This window comes from Phalacrocorax aristotelis, chromosome 15 (genome assembly GCF_949628215.1).
Source record: "Phalacrocorax aristotelis chromosome 15, bGulAri2.1, whole genome shotgun sequence".
Taxonomy (NCBI): Eukaryota; Metazoa; Chordata; class Aves; order Suliformes; family Phalacrocoracidae; genus Phalacrocorax; species Phalacrocorax aristotelis.
The window spans coordinates 835,206-854,488 of record NC_134290.1 but is presented as its reverse complement, the minus strand read 5'-3'; the positions used below and the strand labels follow the sequence as shown (position 1 = coordinate 854,488).

Below are 19,283 nucleotides of genomic sequence, written 5' to 3'. Positions count from 1 at the left end.
AAGTCTCTGATGTAAAAAGGCTTGGCTAGAAGTAGACTGTATTACCAGAGAGACTTAAAGTACGGTACAGTGCATGTCAAATGATTTGTAATTGCTTATAACCCGAAAATTTGTTAAGGTATAGAAGCGTCTCCACATTATTTGGTGATTCTGTAAATGGTTCTGTTTCTACACTTGCTTTCTGTGTTCAAAGATATTTATAAATTTTTACTTTCCTAGTGTTAATTCTGAAGGGTTTTTTTTTAATCTGTTATTGGATAAAGGTGCTTTCTTGCCAGAGTTAGTTTGGTAAAATGATACATCTCCTCTCCCTTCTTTTTGATCTTTTATTTCAAGCTTCTGTCTGCCTTCTTCCTCAGCATTCATGACTGATCATGCTGTTAAATAACCAGATGAATGATTCACCAATTCAATATTTGTCTGTTTTCATACATTTCTAAGCATGGTATTTGTTTGGTCCCAAGATTTCTGGGACTGTCATGTAATATATAGTACCTGTGGACTTTGATTGGAAAGGAGAAAGGAGGAGGTGATATATGTTATTGTCTTGTCTTACTGGCAGACCGAGGAGCCTGCTGGCATCTTTTTAATTATCTGGAGATCAGAGAACTAGTAATGCCATCATTTACATCTGCCAGCGTGATAGTATCCTGCACCTTAGCCTTGCCTACCCCCAGTTAATTTATGTTTTTACCATGGATGATATAGTCAAGACAGAAAATTAATGTAATTACAGAGGAGTAAATGTGTAGGCATACTTTTAAATGATTTTCCACCCAGTTACTAATTGAAATTCTGAAAGACATGATCTGGTAAAACTAGTAATGTAAAGTACAAGGCAAGAGTTCACTGTAACAGCCAGTCTCCTGTTTCACTGCAGAACAGTGCAATGCTCACAATGGCTTCCTTTCCATATTTCTACTAGTTCCAAGCCCTGCTGCTGCCACAATTCCTCGCACGCCCCTGAGCCCAAGTCCCATGAAAACTCCTCCAGCTGCTGCTGTATCCCCTATGCAGGTAGGTGTTTTATGACTGCGCTTAATCCTTCTTAGTAAAGAAGAGCATGTGAAACTGCAGGTGGTATATGCAAAAATAGCTGACTTTGTGGGGACATAATGATACAATGTTGCATCAAGTAAGTAATTACTAAAATATTCAGTCTAACAAAAGAGTCTGTCACTGTGAACCATGTTGTAAATACAAGATTTGGCATAATCTGGAAGTTCTTGTTAAATATTCCTAACTCTTAATGTTCCTGTGCTGTTGAGAAGCATGAGAGGAAAATTTTATCTGCGTTCCTTAGTTACAGAGTTGCTGTTAGTCAGTTCTTAGTCCTGTGCCTGGCATGGAAACAGCCCTTTTGGGGAATGGACTGGAATCTGCAGAATCTGTCAGCAAGCATCAGTATAAATGTATCCCATGTTGCATGGGCTTTCAATAGCAGACCTGACCAGAGAGGAATGAAATCATCATGAATTGGTCATCGTTGTTCATGACTGAGTGTTTGACCAGTTGGCAGTTGTACTGCATATTTTGTTCTGTCTCCTCTGAAGCTTTGTCCATTTGTTCAGCTGTTACAGGAGGCTAGGTACACTAAGATTGCATCATCAGTACTCTAATGCTCAGCTTTATTGATCACTGCTGAGTTAATTATCTCACTAGCTGCGTGACATGAGATTTTGGCAAAAGCCAACAAGTTTAAGGACAAAGCAGATGGGACCAGGTGCACAAAAAAAGAAGAATGTACTATATGTTTTACTTAATGTCAGTAATTCTCCTGTTGCCTTCAAGATATTACTAGCCAGAAGTACCAAAACTTGATTTTTACTATTGGTAAGCATAATGTTTTGATAATCCTTTCTGTGTGAACTGAAGAATATGTATTCATATATTGGCTTTTAGTGCTCAAGGAACAATACCTGGAACAGACTGACCATTCTCCTGTACTCAGGCTAGTGCAGCTTTTACACATTTAAGAGTGAGTTTCATTAAATGAGTGGATCACTTCAAAGCAAAGAGAAAGAATTAAATGGTTTTTGTGAAAGCTTCTGTTTCCTGTGGCTCAGTCGCTCTTGACAGCAGTTTTCTGAAGCCGTTAAATGTGGCAAGTGTCTGACAGATGTTTTGTTCCTATTGTTCTGTCTTTATATTTCTGTTTATTTCTGTGCTCTTGTAGGAAGAGGCAGACTTAATCTCATGTTGGAAAAGGCTAGACCAGAGCTTTGGCAGATGGAAGACTTTTTGATGAAGCCTGAGGCTTATTTCACTTTATTTACCTGTAAATTAACCATGAACCAAAGTAATCTTTTAGAATACGACAAACCTGCTCAGGTTTACAGCTCTTGTTTGATGTTCTTGGTCTGCCAGAATGACTTGAATTTTGAATTCAACTTCTGGTATAGAACCAAGTCATTAACAGCTGGCTACTCATTAGTGGAAAACATTGCCTGAAAAACAAAGGGGAGGGCATGTAAATGGAAACAGCTTCTGTTGTCTTTTTGAAGGTAGGTGGTTTTCTTGAAAGTATTTGTGATGATCCAGAAGGCAACTGGGTTTTGTGACCTCAATTATGTAAATTGTATTTAAAGAATATTTTCTGCTCAAGAGTGAAAGCCAATTTTTCATCATCTTTTCCTTCTCTTTATGTTCATATTACTGCCTTGTGTTCTATTGCTGTGTTCTATGCTTTCTTTTTTTATATTTGGTCTGTGGTTTTTGCTTTCTTGCAATCAAAAAGCAAGATTTTGATAAGTAGTCACTACGTGAGTTGAGCTGTTGGCTCCCACCTTATAAAGTCATCCATAGTTTAAGGTCTTGAGTAAAGGTGGAAGGGTTGATTTCTGTATGGGTGTTGCAGTGCTTATTGTTAATCTTGGTTGCTTTTAAATGCTGTCACAGGGGACATATTTACATGGGCACCTACTGAGAAACTGGCACAATGTTGATATTATGATAAGATATATTGGTCGCAAAAAAGATTCTCCAAGTAGAGATGCATCAACATGTGCCCCCGCTGAATTATGCGTATCACTTCATTTTTGTTTTGGACGGTGCTGTGAGTTTCTTCAGTCCTGGGGAGTTTTTTTGCTTTGTTTGTTTTTCTTTACAGTAATATGTGTATGTATACAGAGATACATTCTTGGATACATTTTTGCAACTGAAAACAAAAAACCAAACCCCTCTTTGGCTTCAGGTCCAAGCCTGCAGTGGAACATAGCTGTTACTTACCATAGCGCTTAGCAATACTGCAGAACAATTTAGGGAGGGAGGTATGAAGAGAATGCTCTTCAAAACGTAAACACAGCCCCGCTGGGTTAGCCCAAAGTTTAGCTGATCTGGGATGCCACTGAGAGTGACCAAAACAGATGCCTAGAGAGGCAGATAAGGACAAGGAAGCATATCTGCTGCTTCCCCTGAGTACTGTCTTTTTCTGTTTCATAGCTGGAGGACACTCTGAAGTAGACGTGGTTTCAGGTTCACTCGTCACCACCGCATGTCCTGCTTTGCCTTGAGCATATAAACTTTGAGGCTCCAAGCAACTCAGTGTCAAAGAATTCCATATCTTAACTACTTCATATGTGAAGAACTATGTTTGTTTTGAAATTGCCATGTGTAGGTGCATTGGCGTGAAGTACTTCGATGAAATATGTACTGAGGCACAAAGTGATGAGGAATCTGGTAGTGGCTGAAGGTCACGTTTCCTTCCACAGCCAATAACAGATGCAAGGATGAAGAGTCAGAAGCAAAATATTTGGGGTTTAACGAATTAGTTTATCCTGCCAGAGTTCAGCCTCAAATCTGAAGTGTCAGGTGTTTGTCCTCTTTTTTTTCTATCTCACCTGTGTGCTGTCTCCTCTTCTGGAGCTGTTATTCATCTTATGAGAAAAAATTAATTGGAAAGGACTCATAGGTAGCTAGCAGAAACTGTATCTTCAAACTAGGTATGGCTGTGAGAAAGTAACTGTTGATCTTAGCGTCTTCTTCTGTTACTGTAATTACGTTATACAGAGACACTATATAAAAACATGTTATTTAAATCTATGAACAATTTCTTTATAAACTCCATCAAAAATAGTCCTTAAAGTTTTTACCATTTTATTCTGCTAGACCTCAGTGTTGGATGAATAAGATGAGGATCATAGATTGCAAACCATCTTTAGTAATTGCAAAGCATCTTTAGTAATTTCTGTCCCATTCGTAGCTCCATGAATAGCCTCAAAAGCATGTGATTTCTCTGAACTTTTGATTTAGTGTTGAACTTTCATTTAGTGTTGAGGAGTTTGAACACTAGTGTAAAGGACAAATTGTGTTTCGCAGTTAAGTGAGTGTTAGAATGTATTTCTAGTTGAAGAGAAAAAGGTGTTTATAAAGAGATTGGTAGGATCCATACATGCTTGATTGCACATCAGATGTGTTTTGCTTTGTAAGTGAAAGGAGGAATGGTCGATCTGCAAATTCAGCAAAAGCTCAGTCAAGCAGAAAAGTTTCTAACACTTGTAAAATATTTCAGGAAAGACTTCTCCAAGAAATTTGTGCGCTATTACTCCTATATAGACGTTGCCAAGTGGAACTAGATAAACATTAGTTGGTTCATTTTCCTCTAATTTGCTGTGCATTAGTCACTACGTTACTACTTGTAGTTGTAACTAATATATGTAATAAGGAACTAGCAACAATGGAGGTGAGCCCTGTCTGTAGTGTCAACAGGAGCAGAAAGACAAACAGCTCATTTTATAACAAGGAGGCAAGAACAGTACACGACAAGGTATCAGTTGAGTAATATGACCACTTTCTGACGATATCTGTAAAGGATGTTTGTTTTTAAGTGCTATCTGGAAGCTGAGAAAGTGCTAAAAGTATGTGGTTATCTGGCACTGTGCCCGCTCTGTACATACCTTTGTTTCCTCTACTACACTGTATTTGTAATGACAAGCCCAAAGCTAGACAAAATGACAAAATGAAATGTTTCTTTTAACCTCGTTACTTAACTCTTATCATAGTGGCTTCCTTTTTTGGGGGGAGACTCTCACTTTGATAGCAATCCCTGTCCTTTATTTAAAAACAAAACAAACCAAACCTAAGTGGGTGAAGTGAACTTCAAAGTTAATGCAAGTTTGAAATACCAGCTCTTGTGAGAAGCTGTTGTAGGCACTTCTGTGCATGGCTCACGGTTGCAGTCACTTTCATCTGCATGTTTAAAGGAGTAATATTGGTAGTGTACATGCAGGACTTTTGATACATAAACCGATGAAATTCTTCATGCTGTGTTTTGGAGTTAGATTCTTAGATGGTTGGCGATTTTGTCCATTTAATTTCTAGCACAAAAGTGTAACTCTAGTTTGACTCTAAATGACGAATAAGTAGCCCTATAATACTTCCTGTTCTACAAGATGCTGCAAAATACATACTGTTAACTTTTTTTAATCACAGTTTTGGATTTGTCTGTCTTGCCTACATGATTTGGCATGAGAAACACCTGACCTTTATTATCTTACAAAGATAAGGCTCATTTAACCTTCCCATCTAATCTTGGGCCAGATGGAGAGCTGAAAGAGTTTTCAGGATAAACACTTTACTGGACTGATTGTGGTTAAATATAGGAATCTAGTAGAAAGGACAGGGTGAATAAAGAATATACTATAATTTGCAATAGGCTCTTTGAAGTGATTAATTTAAAAAGGAATAATTGTGGATGGTCTTCCCTGAGTCTTCAGCCACCGAATATGAGTTTCAGTAAGTGTAAGGGTAATTATTGCATTGTACAGTTCATTTGTGTGATACTAAAATGCTGATTTCAGTGCTATCCAGTGGTTGATTGTTGTGTGCAAGACATAACACATCTGTGGTCATGTACTTTTACCTCAAGCTGCTAGAAGCCATGCATTGCTAAATATTTTGCATAAAACTTTAAAAAATTCATTTTGTAGCTGGTTTAGAGGAGACAAATTAAGGTGACCTTAGAAAGAAAAAATGGTTATATTTGTATTTCGTTACATATTTGACAAGTACTTTACAAAGTCTCTTCAGTCGTTCACAGAGCATCTCAGTTAAATAGGTGGTAACAAAAGTTGTTGATGTTCTGAATAATAAAATAGGTTTTCTCAGTAGGGCTCTTCGTAGCAAAGGGTAGTTCACGTCACTATGCCCAATATACCATTATCCTAATTTTCCAGTAAAACCCATAAAGCTGTAAAGGCATACGTTAATACCACAAATCAAGCACTAAAATCTTGGCTACATGTAGGAGGTTGTATTACTTTAAATAAACACAGCAACTTTAACCAGAAGAGGTTTGTACAATCAAAATATAAATGAAGGTGAAAATTAATACAAAAACTGCAAGAGAATTCACAACCTTCATTTGCAACACTGGCTTGGGGAACAGGTTTAAGTTGAAAGAAGGAAATGTTACAATATCAATGCATAGTGTGCGTATATACATTCAGATGGGCAAAAGCAACAGGTGCAGAGCACGTACCCTTTTTCACTCAGTATATTTAAAACTTCTTTTTTTTTAGTTCTTTAAATCAGTAACAATGTCATGTCTGAGTTTCTAAAACCGATTCTGCAGTTCCATATTTATTTATCTTCAGATTATATTTGATACAAGTGTTTTTTCCATTTCAGAGGCATTCTATAAGTGGACCAATCTCAGCTTCAAAACCCCTTGCTGCACTGACAGACAAGAGAGCAAGCTATGCTGAAATCCCTGTTCAAGGTGTTGATTCAAGTTCATTTAAATTTTGTTTTTAGCAATACTATTAACACCTTTTCATTTTATATTGTTTAGTATCTGAGGTAGTATCATATTATATATTTTTATTACCATAATATTTTCATGGAATATTTTGAGTTCAAGATTTTATTACTTGTGTCTCATCACACATGGTGGCATATCATAAAGACAGTTCTTTGAATTTTCAGCATAACCATGATTGCATCCTAATAACTCAGTGTTATGCTGAGAGATTTTAATGCGTGCATAAACTGAGTTCACTTGCAAAATCAAGACAATATGATTTCAGGGTCATGTCTTGCAACTGTCTTCCAGATATTAAAAGTACACACCTCTGGGGTTACATTATGTATGGTGTGGTTGGGGGGTGGTTCCCCCCAAAATGAAACAAGGATGATGGTTGGCATTGCATTGCAAGTGAATAATAAAATATAAACTTATTAAGTATTGAATCTTCAGGATCCAGATGAAAAAATTGAATTGAATTAAATTGAGTGTTGATTTATCTGTTTCCCAATATTTCCCTGTTCTGCGAACTTTGTTTTGTCTCTCAAAACACTGCTCACAATGTGCTCTTCCTGTGAGAGTGAATGGCTATCATGTGTTGGGTGTAGCTCTCTGATTTATGCCTGCTTTAGTGTGGTTTTTTTTTGTAGATGTTTCTCAAGATAATCCCCATATGACTCCAGGCTGAATATTTCCTCTCAATTTGGTATTCCTGAGGTCTGATGCTTTCCAAAGGGTTGGGGTTTTTTTTTTGTAGCACTTCATAATAGTCTGTATGTGCCAGATTTCCTTCTTGCTTTTGTTGAATGCATATTGATGTTATTTGTACAATGCAGCTGGAGTTTTAATTTTAGAAACTTTGATATTTTTAGGAATATTGAAATGCCTTTCCAAGAAGATAGTTTAGGATTCTTTTAATTGTTACAGAGGTCATGGGTAAACATGAGCTTAAACACAAAATAAATGGTATATTTTATATAGTGTCTTTGTTTTCATTATAGTCGGTGAATGCAAGAGCAAGACTGTATTCAAACAGAGAATGTGCCAGGCAGAATTCCTGTTCACCACCATATATATTTTTAAAGTATCTGTAACAATTTGTTTCTTTTGTCACATTTTTGCCTAATGAATGGGGTCTCACTTTTTTTAATCCTTATTCTCATTTTCATGGGTTTTTTTTGTATTCAGATTACTGCCTTCTAAGTGTTTCTACATAAGAGTATGTAAACCTTTTGTTTACAGTCTAAAGATTTTATTTGAAGGAATATTTCTTAAGTAATAGGAAACAGTTTGATTTGATGCTACAGAAAACTAATTTTGTTGTAGTTTGATTTTGCTCATTGGCAGTTGGCAGAACTAATCTTTCCCTACAATATGTAAAGGCACCTTTTTGATTCCACCACGTTGGGGGGGGGCGGGGGAGGAAAAAAAAAAAGCAGCATCATTTTATTAAAACAAAACAAACCAACCAAACAAAAAAACCCAAACCAACAACAACCACCCAACAAACGAAAGAAAAAAAAGAACACACGAGGGACAAAGCAATGTATTCAGGCATTTGTAGACAATATTCATGACTCATAGTTCAATGTCTTACATTTAACTGGAATCTTTGTTAATTATGTTCTCTCTTCTTTTTCTTTGTCCAGAACATTTGTTGAGAACATCATCTACCAGCAGGCCAGCGTCTCTGCCAAGAGTACCTGCTATGGAAAGTGCCAAATCTATTTCGGGTAATGTCATGTTTCCTAGATGATCAGTAAAACCAGGAGCTCTCATTTCAACACTGTACTTACAGATGTACTTCACTTTTTCCACAGAAAACTGTGGTCTTCAGACCATCAAGCTCTTGTTAAAAAACTCTATTTGGGTATTTTTAATAGCTTATTTTTCAGTGCTCAAGTTTTCTGTTGAAATGTTTGGGGAAAGAAACTAAAGTCCAATGCTAAAAAAATATTCTATTTTATTGCGTCATGTGGAACTGAACATATTTCTTTTAATTGCTTATCTCCTTATTGTTGCATATATGAATTGCACCAACCTTCCAGATGGATGAGTATGAATCATACATGTAACAGTTGACTTCTGTTGTCTTCCCTTGTATTACAAATAATTTTGATGTGCAAGGTATATGTGAGTAAAGAAACTGTTCCTGGCTGTTGCCTTTTACTGCTTGGATGTAGGAATTATTTTTTTTAAGTGAATGGGCAGAGAAGCATATTATTCTTTTTCACTAACTAAGCAATTCCGTTTTTGTTTGTGTAAAGAATTGTTTTCAATGGTTTAAAATAGCAGGCTTGTTCTTTTTAGGTAAAAAATGCATCATTATATATTATCTAATGCATATAAGTGTTTTCGCATATTACCTAGCGAAAACTTCTACCCATTCTGAAGGGCAAAAGAACGTTTGCAGTGAATCATTTTAAAATAGTCCATTTTTGTGGATGGCATAACTTACAACTGTTTTTCACTATTACTCGTAGTGGTTGCTGCACATTTGATGTTAACTTTGGATTTTTAAAAACAGAGTTGCTTAATAGAAGTTTATGTAGAGTGTTAGTTTACTGTCAAGCTGGTGTCTCAGTATCAGGAGGGGTTTCTAAAACCAGGTCTTTAAGATTATGGTACAAATAGTGTGATACTGTGGAAATGATACTTTCTATAAACTAGGCAGAACTGATTTGAAAGAAATATTTTTTAAAAAAACACCTAGACTTGAGTAAATGGTTTCAAGAAGAAAATGTTTCAGATCATTTTTGATTCCTCCTAAAAAAATCCACCCAAAAGTGGTTTTTCCTAACTTCTTGTGTCTAGTACTTCTTTTCTAATGACTTACAGCAAGTACATTAATAAGTCACTGATATATTTGGAGAGTTATATCTTTGATTTGCACAAACATAAACAATGGTGAGTTTTTAAGTATAAAAGGCAAATCTCATAGTTTTAACTGGGAACTCTTCCATGGAGAGAAAACAACTGTTCCAAATTTGGTTTTACAGAGTATAATGCTTGTGCTTTCATTCAGAAGAAAAATTGTTTGTCCTTTGATAAAATGAAGCAGGCTCGGTGGAATGTGGCTGAATGGTCTCAGGTCAATCTTTGATTTGCTTACTGATGATATTTAGTTAATGTCCAGAGCATCACATACATGCCAATTTTTTATTAAAAAATTTCCACTTAATAGTGGAAATAAAGCAGCTGTCATCTCTAAACTGTTCTGGTTTTCGTTTTCATTTTTCTGAACTACTTGATGCTTAGCAACATAACTACATAGACCAGAGAAAAATGAAATGGTTTGGTTTAAAAATATTTTCTCATTCATAAAAACCTTCAAATGGAAGTAGTGATGTCCCATTAAGAAGCATTCATCAAATTTTCTTTGCTTCAGGATCACAAACGTTGATAGTGCAGTCTAAATCCTTGATATTTCCTAAGTGGAAAGTCTCAAGACAAGTGCTGAAGCCTAGTATTGTATGTGGTTTTCTATGCATGGTTTCTGAACTAATGCTTGTCAGAGAGTAAGAATGAGTTTGAAAGGTTTTATGTTCGCAAATGATAAACATATGCGCTTTTTCCCACTTAGTCTCTCGAAGAAGTAGTGAAGAAATCAAACGGGATATCAGCGCACCTGATGGAGCGTCTCCAGCATCTCTCATGGCAATGGGTACCACCTCACCACAGCTGTCGCTCTCCTCCTCTCCTACTGCATCAGTCACCCCTACAACCAGAAGTCGAATAAGGTAGAACCCCTTTTTTGTGGTGCACTGAAATGTGTTCATTTCCCAGCTATCTGTCTGCATATATCTGGTATATAATACTGGCACTAAGACTGCAGACTCTGCTGCCACTGTACAATAACGACTTTCAATAATCTTTGAGAGCGTCAGAAAGTGTTTTCTTTGGGTTTTCAAACCTCAGTATATGTTTTAAAAGTTAGACCAGAAGGTAAGCTTTTTAGAGCTTATGAGGTTAATACCAAAACTTTATGCTCCACTAGAAAACGAAGGTAAGTGATGTCACTAAATAACAGCATCACATCAGTTCAGAATAGCATGAAGCCAAATTCAAGAAGTGAGCTTACAGCATGTTGAACAAATCTTTCGAGTGGCTTGGACCCAGGGAGACCGCATGATAAACCTTAACTTTTGTAATCAGAGCCAAAGACAAAAAGTACCATGACTAGGTCTTAATTCCAGATGCTGCCAAGTCTTCTAAATAGCCATGAGTGAATGGGCCTGGGTTATTTGTCCCACAGATGAAATCATATTGCAAGTCTAAGATACAAATGGCCAGGCAACCCGCTTCCATTAGTAAGATAAAAAGATAAGTCTGTGATAAATTTAACTACAGAGAGGAAAAGTTTTATCAGTCAAAGGGCTTCAGAGTATTTAAGCTTCATGCTATGCAAGTGAAGTATGTACTTAGTCCTGCTTCACAAATTGGGAAACTGGCAGACAAAGATTAAATGACTTTTCTAAGACCACTTAACACAGAGCTTCTTGACAAAGCTTTTGTTCAGCAGAAATATTAAACCCTTAATGTTCTGAGACATTTGCAATATGTCATAATTACATAATAAAATTGTGATGTTATTTACACCTGTGGCTGCTATTGAAAATTATTTCCCTGAAATCAGCTGAGTCGTGCCTCAGTGCTGCTCTCCTTACACAATGCAGAAATTAAATTGAGTTTGGATCTGTGGGTACTTTACCAGCAGCAGTTAATATTGTGTTAGCCCCTAAATTTAGGCTAAGTAAATCCAGAAATAAAAAAAGAAGACTAAAACACCTGTGTATGAACTTTGAGCTGGTAATGTATAAAATTGTATTGATGGCAGCCTGCAGCAAATAGGGTGCATTTCATGGTAGAATTGTACAGTTATAATTATGATATCATTACTGTGCTGCCCGACCATTGAGTGCAATGCTAAGCACTACAGGAAGACTTAGCAGTAGAATTGGCAGCAGTGGGTGTGCGGTGATGAGCATGCTCTTTGGAACCATCCTCAGAATGTCGCTGCTGGACTTCAGTTCGTTGTGTGATCGGGTTTCCCTTTTTTCCCCTGTCTTTTTCTAAAAGTTTTTTGTAAAATAAACAGTTATTGCTATAGTTCACTAAAACAAATACTTGCAGTGTACTGTTCCCTGTTCTCATTGAAACTTCATTGGCTCTTTGATTTGGAATACAGTTGACCTAATAGACTAACGTGTAAGATTTATATGTCAAACCATTCTCATTGTCTCCATAAAACTTAACACTAATTTATTTTCTTCAGCAGTGTTTTCACAACTGTGAGAACCTGATATAAACCATGTGCTCTTACTGGAATTTGAGAACAGGCTGTACAGCTCCCTCATGGCTAAACAGTACGTTTAGCGTAAAGAGAGGGAGCTTTTTATATGAGTTCTCGTATGTTGTCCCAAATCTCTGTTCTAAAGTTCTCTTAGTGTTGCATAATCTCTGTTGTAGATTGAATGCAATCACATTGTTGTTTGTTTCAATCACCAATGAAAAAAATACACCAGTCCGGGTTGTTGAAATATGTACTGATTTAACAACTGAAGTATAGAATTTTTTGAAGCATCATTCTGGCTGTGTGGTACCTATTAATTTTAGCTACAGATAATTTATTTCGTGTTTAAAATAACACAGCAACTTGGTTGTCCCGTTAAATTTCTCTGAGAGTAGCAGTGAGGTGTGAAGGCTCATACTGCCTTCTTTCATGCTAAAAGGCACTTGCTGTTTCCTGTTTATTTTTCCGCTATGAATATATTTTAATGGCTGTTTCAAATGCACCGCTGATGTCTCTTTCCAAGTAACTTTGAGGTCTTGACAACTGTATTTCAGTGAAGACTCGCCAAGCAAATTGCAATACATATACTTAAGATTAGTGCCTTAGGACATTTCATTGTATGTTGGTACATCTTCTCTTCTTTTATGCGTTGAGTGGCAGATGCTGATACGTGGAACAGTCTCTGGAGTTCCATTGGTAGCACACATGCGTGAAGAAACCCACGTTCCCTGGATGCTTTCTTTTCCCCTAGCAGGACCTGGATAATTGCTACCTATAAATCTGCAGCAGAGAATCAATGGAAAATACTATGTATCTCCACCCTCCTTTCCACTCACCAAATGGGTTGTAAAGAACAAAGAGTTAAAGATGTGAGAGTGAATGTATGCAATCCTTATGTCTTTCTGGATATATCCAAAAGGAGTAACTTAGGGCATCATCTTTGTGGATGTTGTGAGAATCTTGCTTACATCTGCATAGAAACCTTTAAAAAATGGTGGATGAGGAAATCTTTGCAGTATGGCTTCACTAATAGCTATCTTATTTTATTTTTAATAATTTCTGTTTGGAAAATTAAGAAAAACTGCTGGTACATTTTATGCCCAGTAACTAAGCTCCATAATGGTGTAATACCTAGCCTTTTTGTCAGAGACTGTTCACTAGGGTATCTACAGAAACACTGAATCATATAACTAGGCCACTACAAAAATACTAATCTCTATAATATGGGTTTTTTTAAATCTAAGAGCTCATTTCTGAAGCCTGGTAAAGAGATGTCTGGAATGTGAGACTTGTGAAAAACTGGCCCACCCAGATATGATCATATTTTTCTTCCCAATCTTTCCTTAAAGAAAAAAAATGCCTTAAGATAGCTTCACAGACTGGAAGTGAAATTAATAGCTAGCTTTCCTTGGTAATCGAACATTCTTATTTCAAAAAACATGAATCATTATTGTGCCAGTATATCAAATGCCAGATCACCCTAGTTAGATCTCTCCCCTCTTTTTTAAGACCTCCAGATCTCAGGCAAATGTTCTGTTAATGATGGCATGCTGCTAATATGCAAGCGTGTTGTTTCAAGGTGACATTTGTAATCAGCCATGAGATGCAAAAGAGATAGCATCAGTTTATTCTCTTTCTAAATACAAAATAAAGTCACTTGAGTTATCTTAATGGTTCAAGCTGAAACTTAACCATCTTATGAGTTTAATTTTCTGAACTATTAGAAAAAATGTCATTGAGGTTGAAAGACCTAGGAAAGAAAGTTCAATTTAAAGGAAAAAGAAGGATGATTTGCTAATGAAAGAACTACTCCAAAATAACTCTTAAGTCTCTGCAGGTATTTCTTGTATTCTTTTTTCAGTCAGTAGGCGCTGTACCCTACTACTTTCACTGTGATGATGATTTGTCCTTTTTTTTTTTTTAAGTTTTTACAATATGTATTTCTGTTGCAAAAGATACGTTACAGGCTCTAAGTTGCGATTCCACCTTGCTCCTAGGGAAGAGAGGAAAGATCCATTGTCTGCCTTAGCAAGAGAATATGGAGGATCCAAGAGAAATGCCTTGCTGAAGTGGTGCCAGAAAAAAACCGAAGGATATCAGGTAACTGTAGACCTGTTTAACGTAGCATACCTCTAGCTGCAGCACACTAGAATCTGCCAGTGGCATAAACCAGGCTGCTCCACAGTTGACTGCATAGATTGCAACGGCACTGGTATGTACTGTACTCTCTTCTTGGAACACATGCTGCAAGTCCTAACCTAACTAACATTAATAGCTCTTTAGTCGCTTTGCTCCATGTCCATAATAGCTTTTTTCTTAATGGGGCCGCTGACCTCCTGTTGAGGCACTTTGAAACAGACTTTTACAGATTGCACTTTTGAAACTGTAGCTACTTAAGGTTTAATGTTTCCCAAATGCAATTAGAGTACCATTTCTTGGTTTTCAGAGCTATTTTTGGATAGGTAATTAGCATAGGGGTTGGTGGGGTTTTTTTGATCTTTCAACGTTCTCCCATTTGGTCTCTATTTAGGGACAGTTTGTTTTGTGAAGGTTGCATTGTCTTGCATCTTGAACCTGGCTTTCTACTGCAGTTCCAGGCTTTTTTTTTTTTTTTCAGTTAGTCCAAATGTTATCAGAAGCCAAAAGAACTAACAAGATAACTATCCAGAGTTCTCCTGATTACATTATTTTTTCAAAAGAATAGTGGCTTCAGCAAACTAAACCAGGATGTTAATAGTCTGACCATGATGTATTTGTTTGGTTAACTTGTATTGAAAGTGTTTGGAGTTCCCAACACAATCCTCAGTTTAAGAACTTTACTTTCTATGGCTTGAGACTCACAATGCAGGAGGAAGTTGAGAGCCGCATAACAGGATGATCACCCATCCATAGGAAAAGTCGTCTTTCAGTACAATGGACGGGCTTGTGATATAAGCCCTCCCCCCTCTTCCTGAGGCACGTCTAGTGCTAAACTGTGCTATTTCTGAGGATAAGCTGCTTTGTGGAAAGAGCCTTTCTCCTTCCCCCCATTTTAAAAAAGGCAGGATGTTATATTTCTTTTAAAATCCTCTAAATTTGAATGCAAAAATATTTTCCCACATTGTCTTGAAATAAAAGATTAATTTGGCAGCTTCCTTATCTGGTTAGGAAAAGTAATAAAGTATTTCAAACTTTTAATTCTATAGTTGTGTGCACATGCAGGAGAATGCATTTGTTTATATAGATTGCTGCTTATAATTACTTGAGTTTTATAAACACTAGTAGAAGAACAGGTTTTGAGACTTACTGTATCTGCTTCAACAATTGTAACATGGTTCTCCACTTGTGTTGCTACTGAGAAACCATAGCGTATAGCATCTGTAGAACCAATGCGCACTTTCTTTTGAAAGAGCAGAGTGACATCAGGAGGTTATATGAAGACATTCTTCTCCAAAAACTAACTTTTGTTTTACGCATTCTCATTTTTCATTTCTTTGTTGTACTGAATTTGACTATTTTCAGCATCCCCTGAAATTCAGTTCTGGTTGAACACCATGTTAGTGGTGTTCTAATGTTTTAAGCACATCTAGCATTGTATTCATTGTGAGCAGTGCTTATCCAGCTTTCTGGCATTTTAACTATGTTATCAATGCCAGATAAGGATCTTTTTTTTTTAAATTGAAGCTTCACTTAGTTTGAATTTACTTTTAAAACTATGTGGATTCGAAACTGACAAGCAGTAAACAAGCATCAGCATAATTAACATCTTCCTTCGACATTCCAAATATTGAGAGGGTACCTTTTCTTACCTCCAGGTCCTCCTAGTGTCTTATATGCCACCACAATTCCCTTTTACCCCCAGCATTTCCCATCATAACTCCTACTTTTCTTCTATGCCACTGTTAGATTGTGTTTGGCTTAGCATCTGGGCAAGAGCCAGCACGTGCTTTTTAGAGCTACCTGCGCGCTGACTGACCAGCTGTCTTCTGTCTCTGAGCTGCCGCATGAGCCACACAAGACAGAGGAGTCCTAAATATCCCAGCCTTCTCCTCTGTAGGAATTGCAGTAGGTCCACTTCTGATGTAGTCATCAATTTGTATCCTGTTACCAATTTAAATCAATGTTAGCTATTATTTAGTTACAAATAAAACACTTCAAAGGAAAAATACTTACCAACTGAGTCTGTAACAAGTTCTAAAATGACCTGGAAGATTTTAACCATGATTTGGAAACAAGGAAAAGAAAGAGTCTCAGAAGGCTTTTGTTTCAGCATACTTTTGTTAATTTTGTCCTATTCATATTACATCAATTTGTTTCTAATGCAAACCTAATTAAGGAGGACAGGATTTTTCAAATATGTCTTTGCCAACATGGAAAGATGTGTTTGCTTCTTCATCAGTTGCCAAAAACAATTACTTTTTTGGTCTTATTTTTGCCCTCTCACCTGGAGGTGATATCTCATAGCTGTAGGGTTTTTTTATGCATACATAAATATTTATAGAATATTATACATAAAATATTTATAGAAAATTATTTCAGCTGTTAGCGTTTCCTAGAGAAGATGGAACCATGCACATTGAGTTGAAGTCCCCTTTCTAAGGAAGCCATGTTTGCTCTTGGCATTGCTTTAATTTTCATTTCTGGGATTATAATTTGCACTGGCTATTGGAGAATAGTTGAATTTCTGGTTTATACATGGACCAGTAAATAGAAATCGCACAAAGAGCCAGATACAAATCCTAATTTCAAAAATTTTGTTTAAAGTGTACAGAGTTATAGGTGAGCTGCCAGTGGCTTAAAATATTAAAAACAAGGTAGGATGTAGTTGGCTTACCCCTTGTTAATGAGCAGCAGCATAGGATTGAATGTTACTGTCTTTGGAAACCAGCTGTAGTTCTTGAGCTGCTTTTTAGTTCATGTGTTGAAAATACTAAAGAAGGAAAAAAAAAAAACCCACAACACACCAAGGTCTGTATTGTTTCACAGAGAGGTGGTTTCCTTTATTCACAGGGTACTTGTGGAGGATACGGTACGACTTAATTGCTTGGTACAACTAGTATTTTTTTGTCTGCTCAAATCAAATGGAAGAAGAATACCTTCTAAGAAATTACTTTCAAGCTTTTTGATTAAGAGACTTAAGTATCTCTGTTTTAGAAGCTTGAAATTTTGTGAATGCTAAATAATTCAATGGTAGTGTGGTGAAGCTCTAATTCCAGTCCATTATAGTGGAAGAATTTTATTTAAAGCCCTCACACACATTCACAGACATTTATGCCAAACTGCTTTCCACAAATATATATTCCACGCCGCAGAATTTTTAAAGGAATCTTAAGACTTCATTTTTCATGAATGCATTTGGTTAAACAAGCTCTCTAACCCTGCTAAAAAACTATGATAAATTACTTCATTGCACAGTTTTCTTGATTTATTCAAGCAAATTTGGAAGTAAATAAATGAATAGATGTCTTGAAATGTAGTGGTGAAACAGTATTTAACTGTGTTCCAAATGTGGTATTTTTAAAATGGTACCTCAATTAAAAAAATAAGGTTAAAATAGACAATGAAAATAAGAGAAAGTCTTACTGATGTAAAAAACTGTATGGCTTTTTCTCATACGGTGTTGCTGTTTTTAATATACATGCTGTCTGAATGTTGTTTGCAAGCAGAATTTCTCCTTGAAGCTTATGTTTGGAGAATGGTGATCTGCAGAAGGTCATTGCAGAACTAACAGCAGGCAGGTTCTGTATTAACTTTCCTCTAGAGCCTGTTCAGTCTAGACAGTATTGCACTCACTAAGTTACTAAGTTTAATTACATTCAGGGCTGAGCAGATCCCTAAGCCATGAAAGAGGAGAGTTGTTCTCTTAAGATTGGGGTGGGGGTGGGGTAAAACATTTAGATGAAGAAGGAACAAATCACCTTTAGTTTTCAGACAAACAGGCACAAAATACTTGAAATTTGAGCATGGGTTAGCTTACTCAGGTACTGACATACTGAGTCAGAGTACAGCGCCAATTGCTGCATTCTCCAGAGAGAAGAGAATCCCCCTGGCTCCTCTAAAATATGTGCAGTGTCATAAAACTGTCATAAATTCCAGATATCTTCAAAGCATAAAGTAATCCCATCCAGATGTTAAGGAGCATTTACCCTAGCTGGAACAGAACTACTTTCATTTTGAGTACACAACTAATAAAAGTCCAAAAAAGGATGTAAGCATGCACATTTCATGTTGAGAAGAGGACCAATAAACAGGATAAACACTTAGTTAGCCATTCTTATCTACAGCAATATTTCACTTTATTTTCCATTTTTTTGTCAGCATTCTGAGAGATAATTCACTTCCAGAAGTCTGACACCAAAAAAGCAATTGTTACAAGACAGCAGCAAGAATAGACTAAACTTTTTAAAATCTTCCTTCAAGCTTTCCATGCTTCCTAATTACAGATACGCTGGAAGAACCCCTTAATGTAGCCTTGTAGTACCTGTCTCCTAACTCATGCAATGCTGCTTTTTCTGGAAAGACCAGCTAATTTCTACCTCCTATACAGATCAAAGCTACGTGTCTTACAAAAAATTTAAAACTTGTTATCTAAATGGCAGCAATAAACAATATAATTGTTTCGTGATTGAGCAGTGTGATTGATATGAATGTATGTGTACCTAATGCTGTGCTGAATGTACCTTGCAATCAAGCAATGCTTTCATTTGTACTCAAGTCATACGCATAAAATAACAAAGCTGAAGGTAAAAGATGGTTTGGGTTGCTTATTTTTCTTTAAACCTGTTCTTACATACACACGTCTGTCAACACTAAGCTAGACCATGTTCTGCTCAAAGTGTTATATTAGTTTTTTAAAAAGCAGAAGAAGAGGACAAGATGGTGTGCTTGTGTAAGCCTGTGTTCAGATAATGAATCCGGGGTGTGCGTGCTTTCCCTGGTGCTGTCTGGTTGATTCATCAGAGGAGTCAGGCTGCCAAAACACTTCTGTCCTTGGTTTAAGCTGTGATGCTTTAGCCAAAATTCATTGAGTTAAGGCAGGACATGCTTCCTTTTTCTGTTTGGATTGGATTCTGATACAAGAGAAATGTCAGCTTGTTAGACTTAATTATGACAAAATTTAGAATAAATTATGGAGCTGTCTGTATCTCTATAAGTGCTTCAGATGTTAATGTCTGAAGCTACTATTGGGGTTTTTTTTGAGAATGCCTGGTCCTTTTATGGCTCTTTTTTGGTGCCAAAACTAAAAAATGACATGTCTTTTGTATGGCA

General features: G+C 36.6%; 1 protein-coding gene across 4 annotated transcripts in view; it reads left to right on the top strand.

Annotated features, from left to right (window-relative positions):
- Positions 1–19,283, top strand: part of SPECC1L (sperm antigen with calponin homology and coiled-coil domains 1 like) — a 79,154-nt gene that overhangs the window by 35,595 nt on the left and 24,276 nt on the right. For all 4 annotated transcript variants that reach the window (XM_075110796.1, XM_075110797.1, XM_075110798.1 and 1 more), the window contains 5 exons: positions 926–1,017; positions 6,628–6,718; positions 8,392–8,475; positions 10,326–10,482; positions 14,033–14,135. In XM_075110796.1, the coding sequence (XP_074966897.1) occupies positions 926–1,017; positions 6,628–6,718; positions 8,392–8,475; positions 10,326–10,482; positions 14,033–14,135 (527 nt within the window). The remainder of the gene's footprint in view (positions 1–925; positions 1,018–6,627; positions 6,719–8,391; positions 8,476–10,325; positions 10,483–14,032; positions 14,136–19,283) is intronic.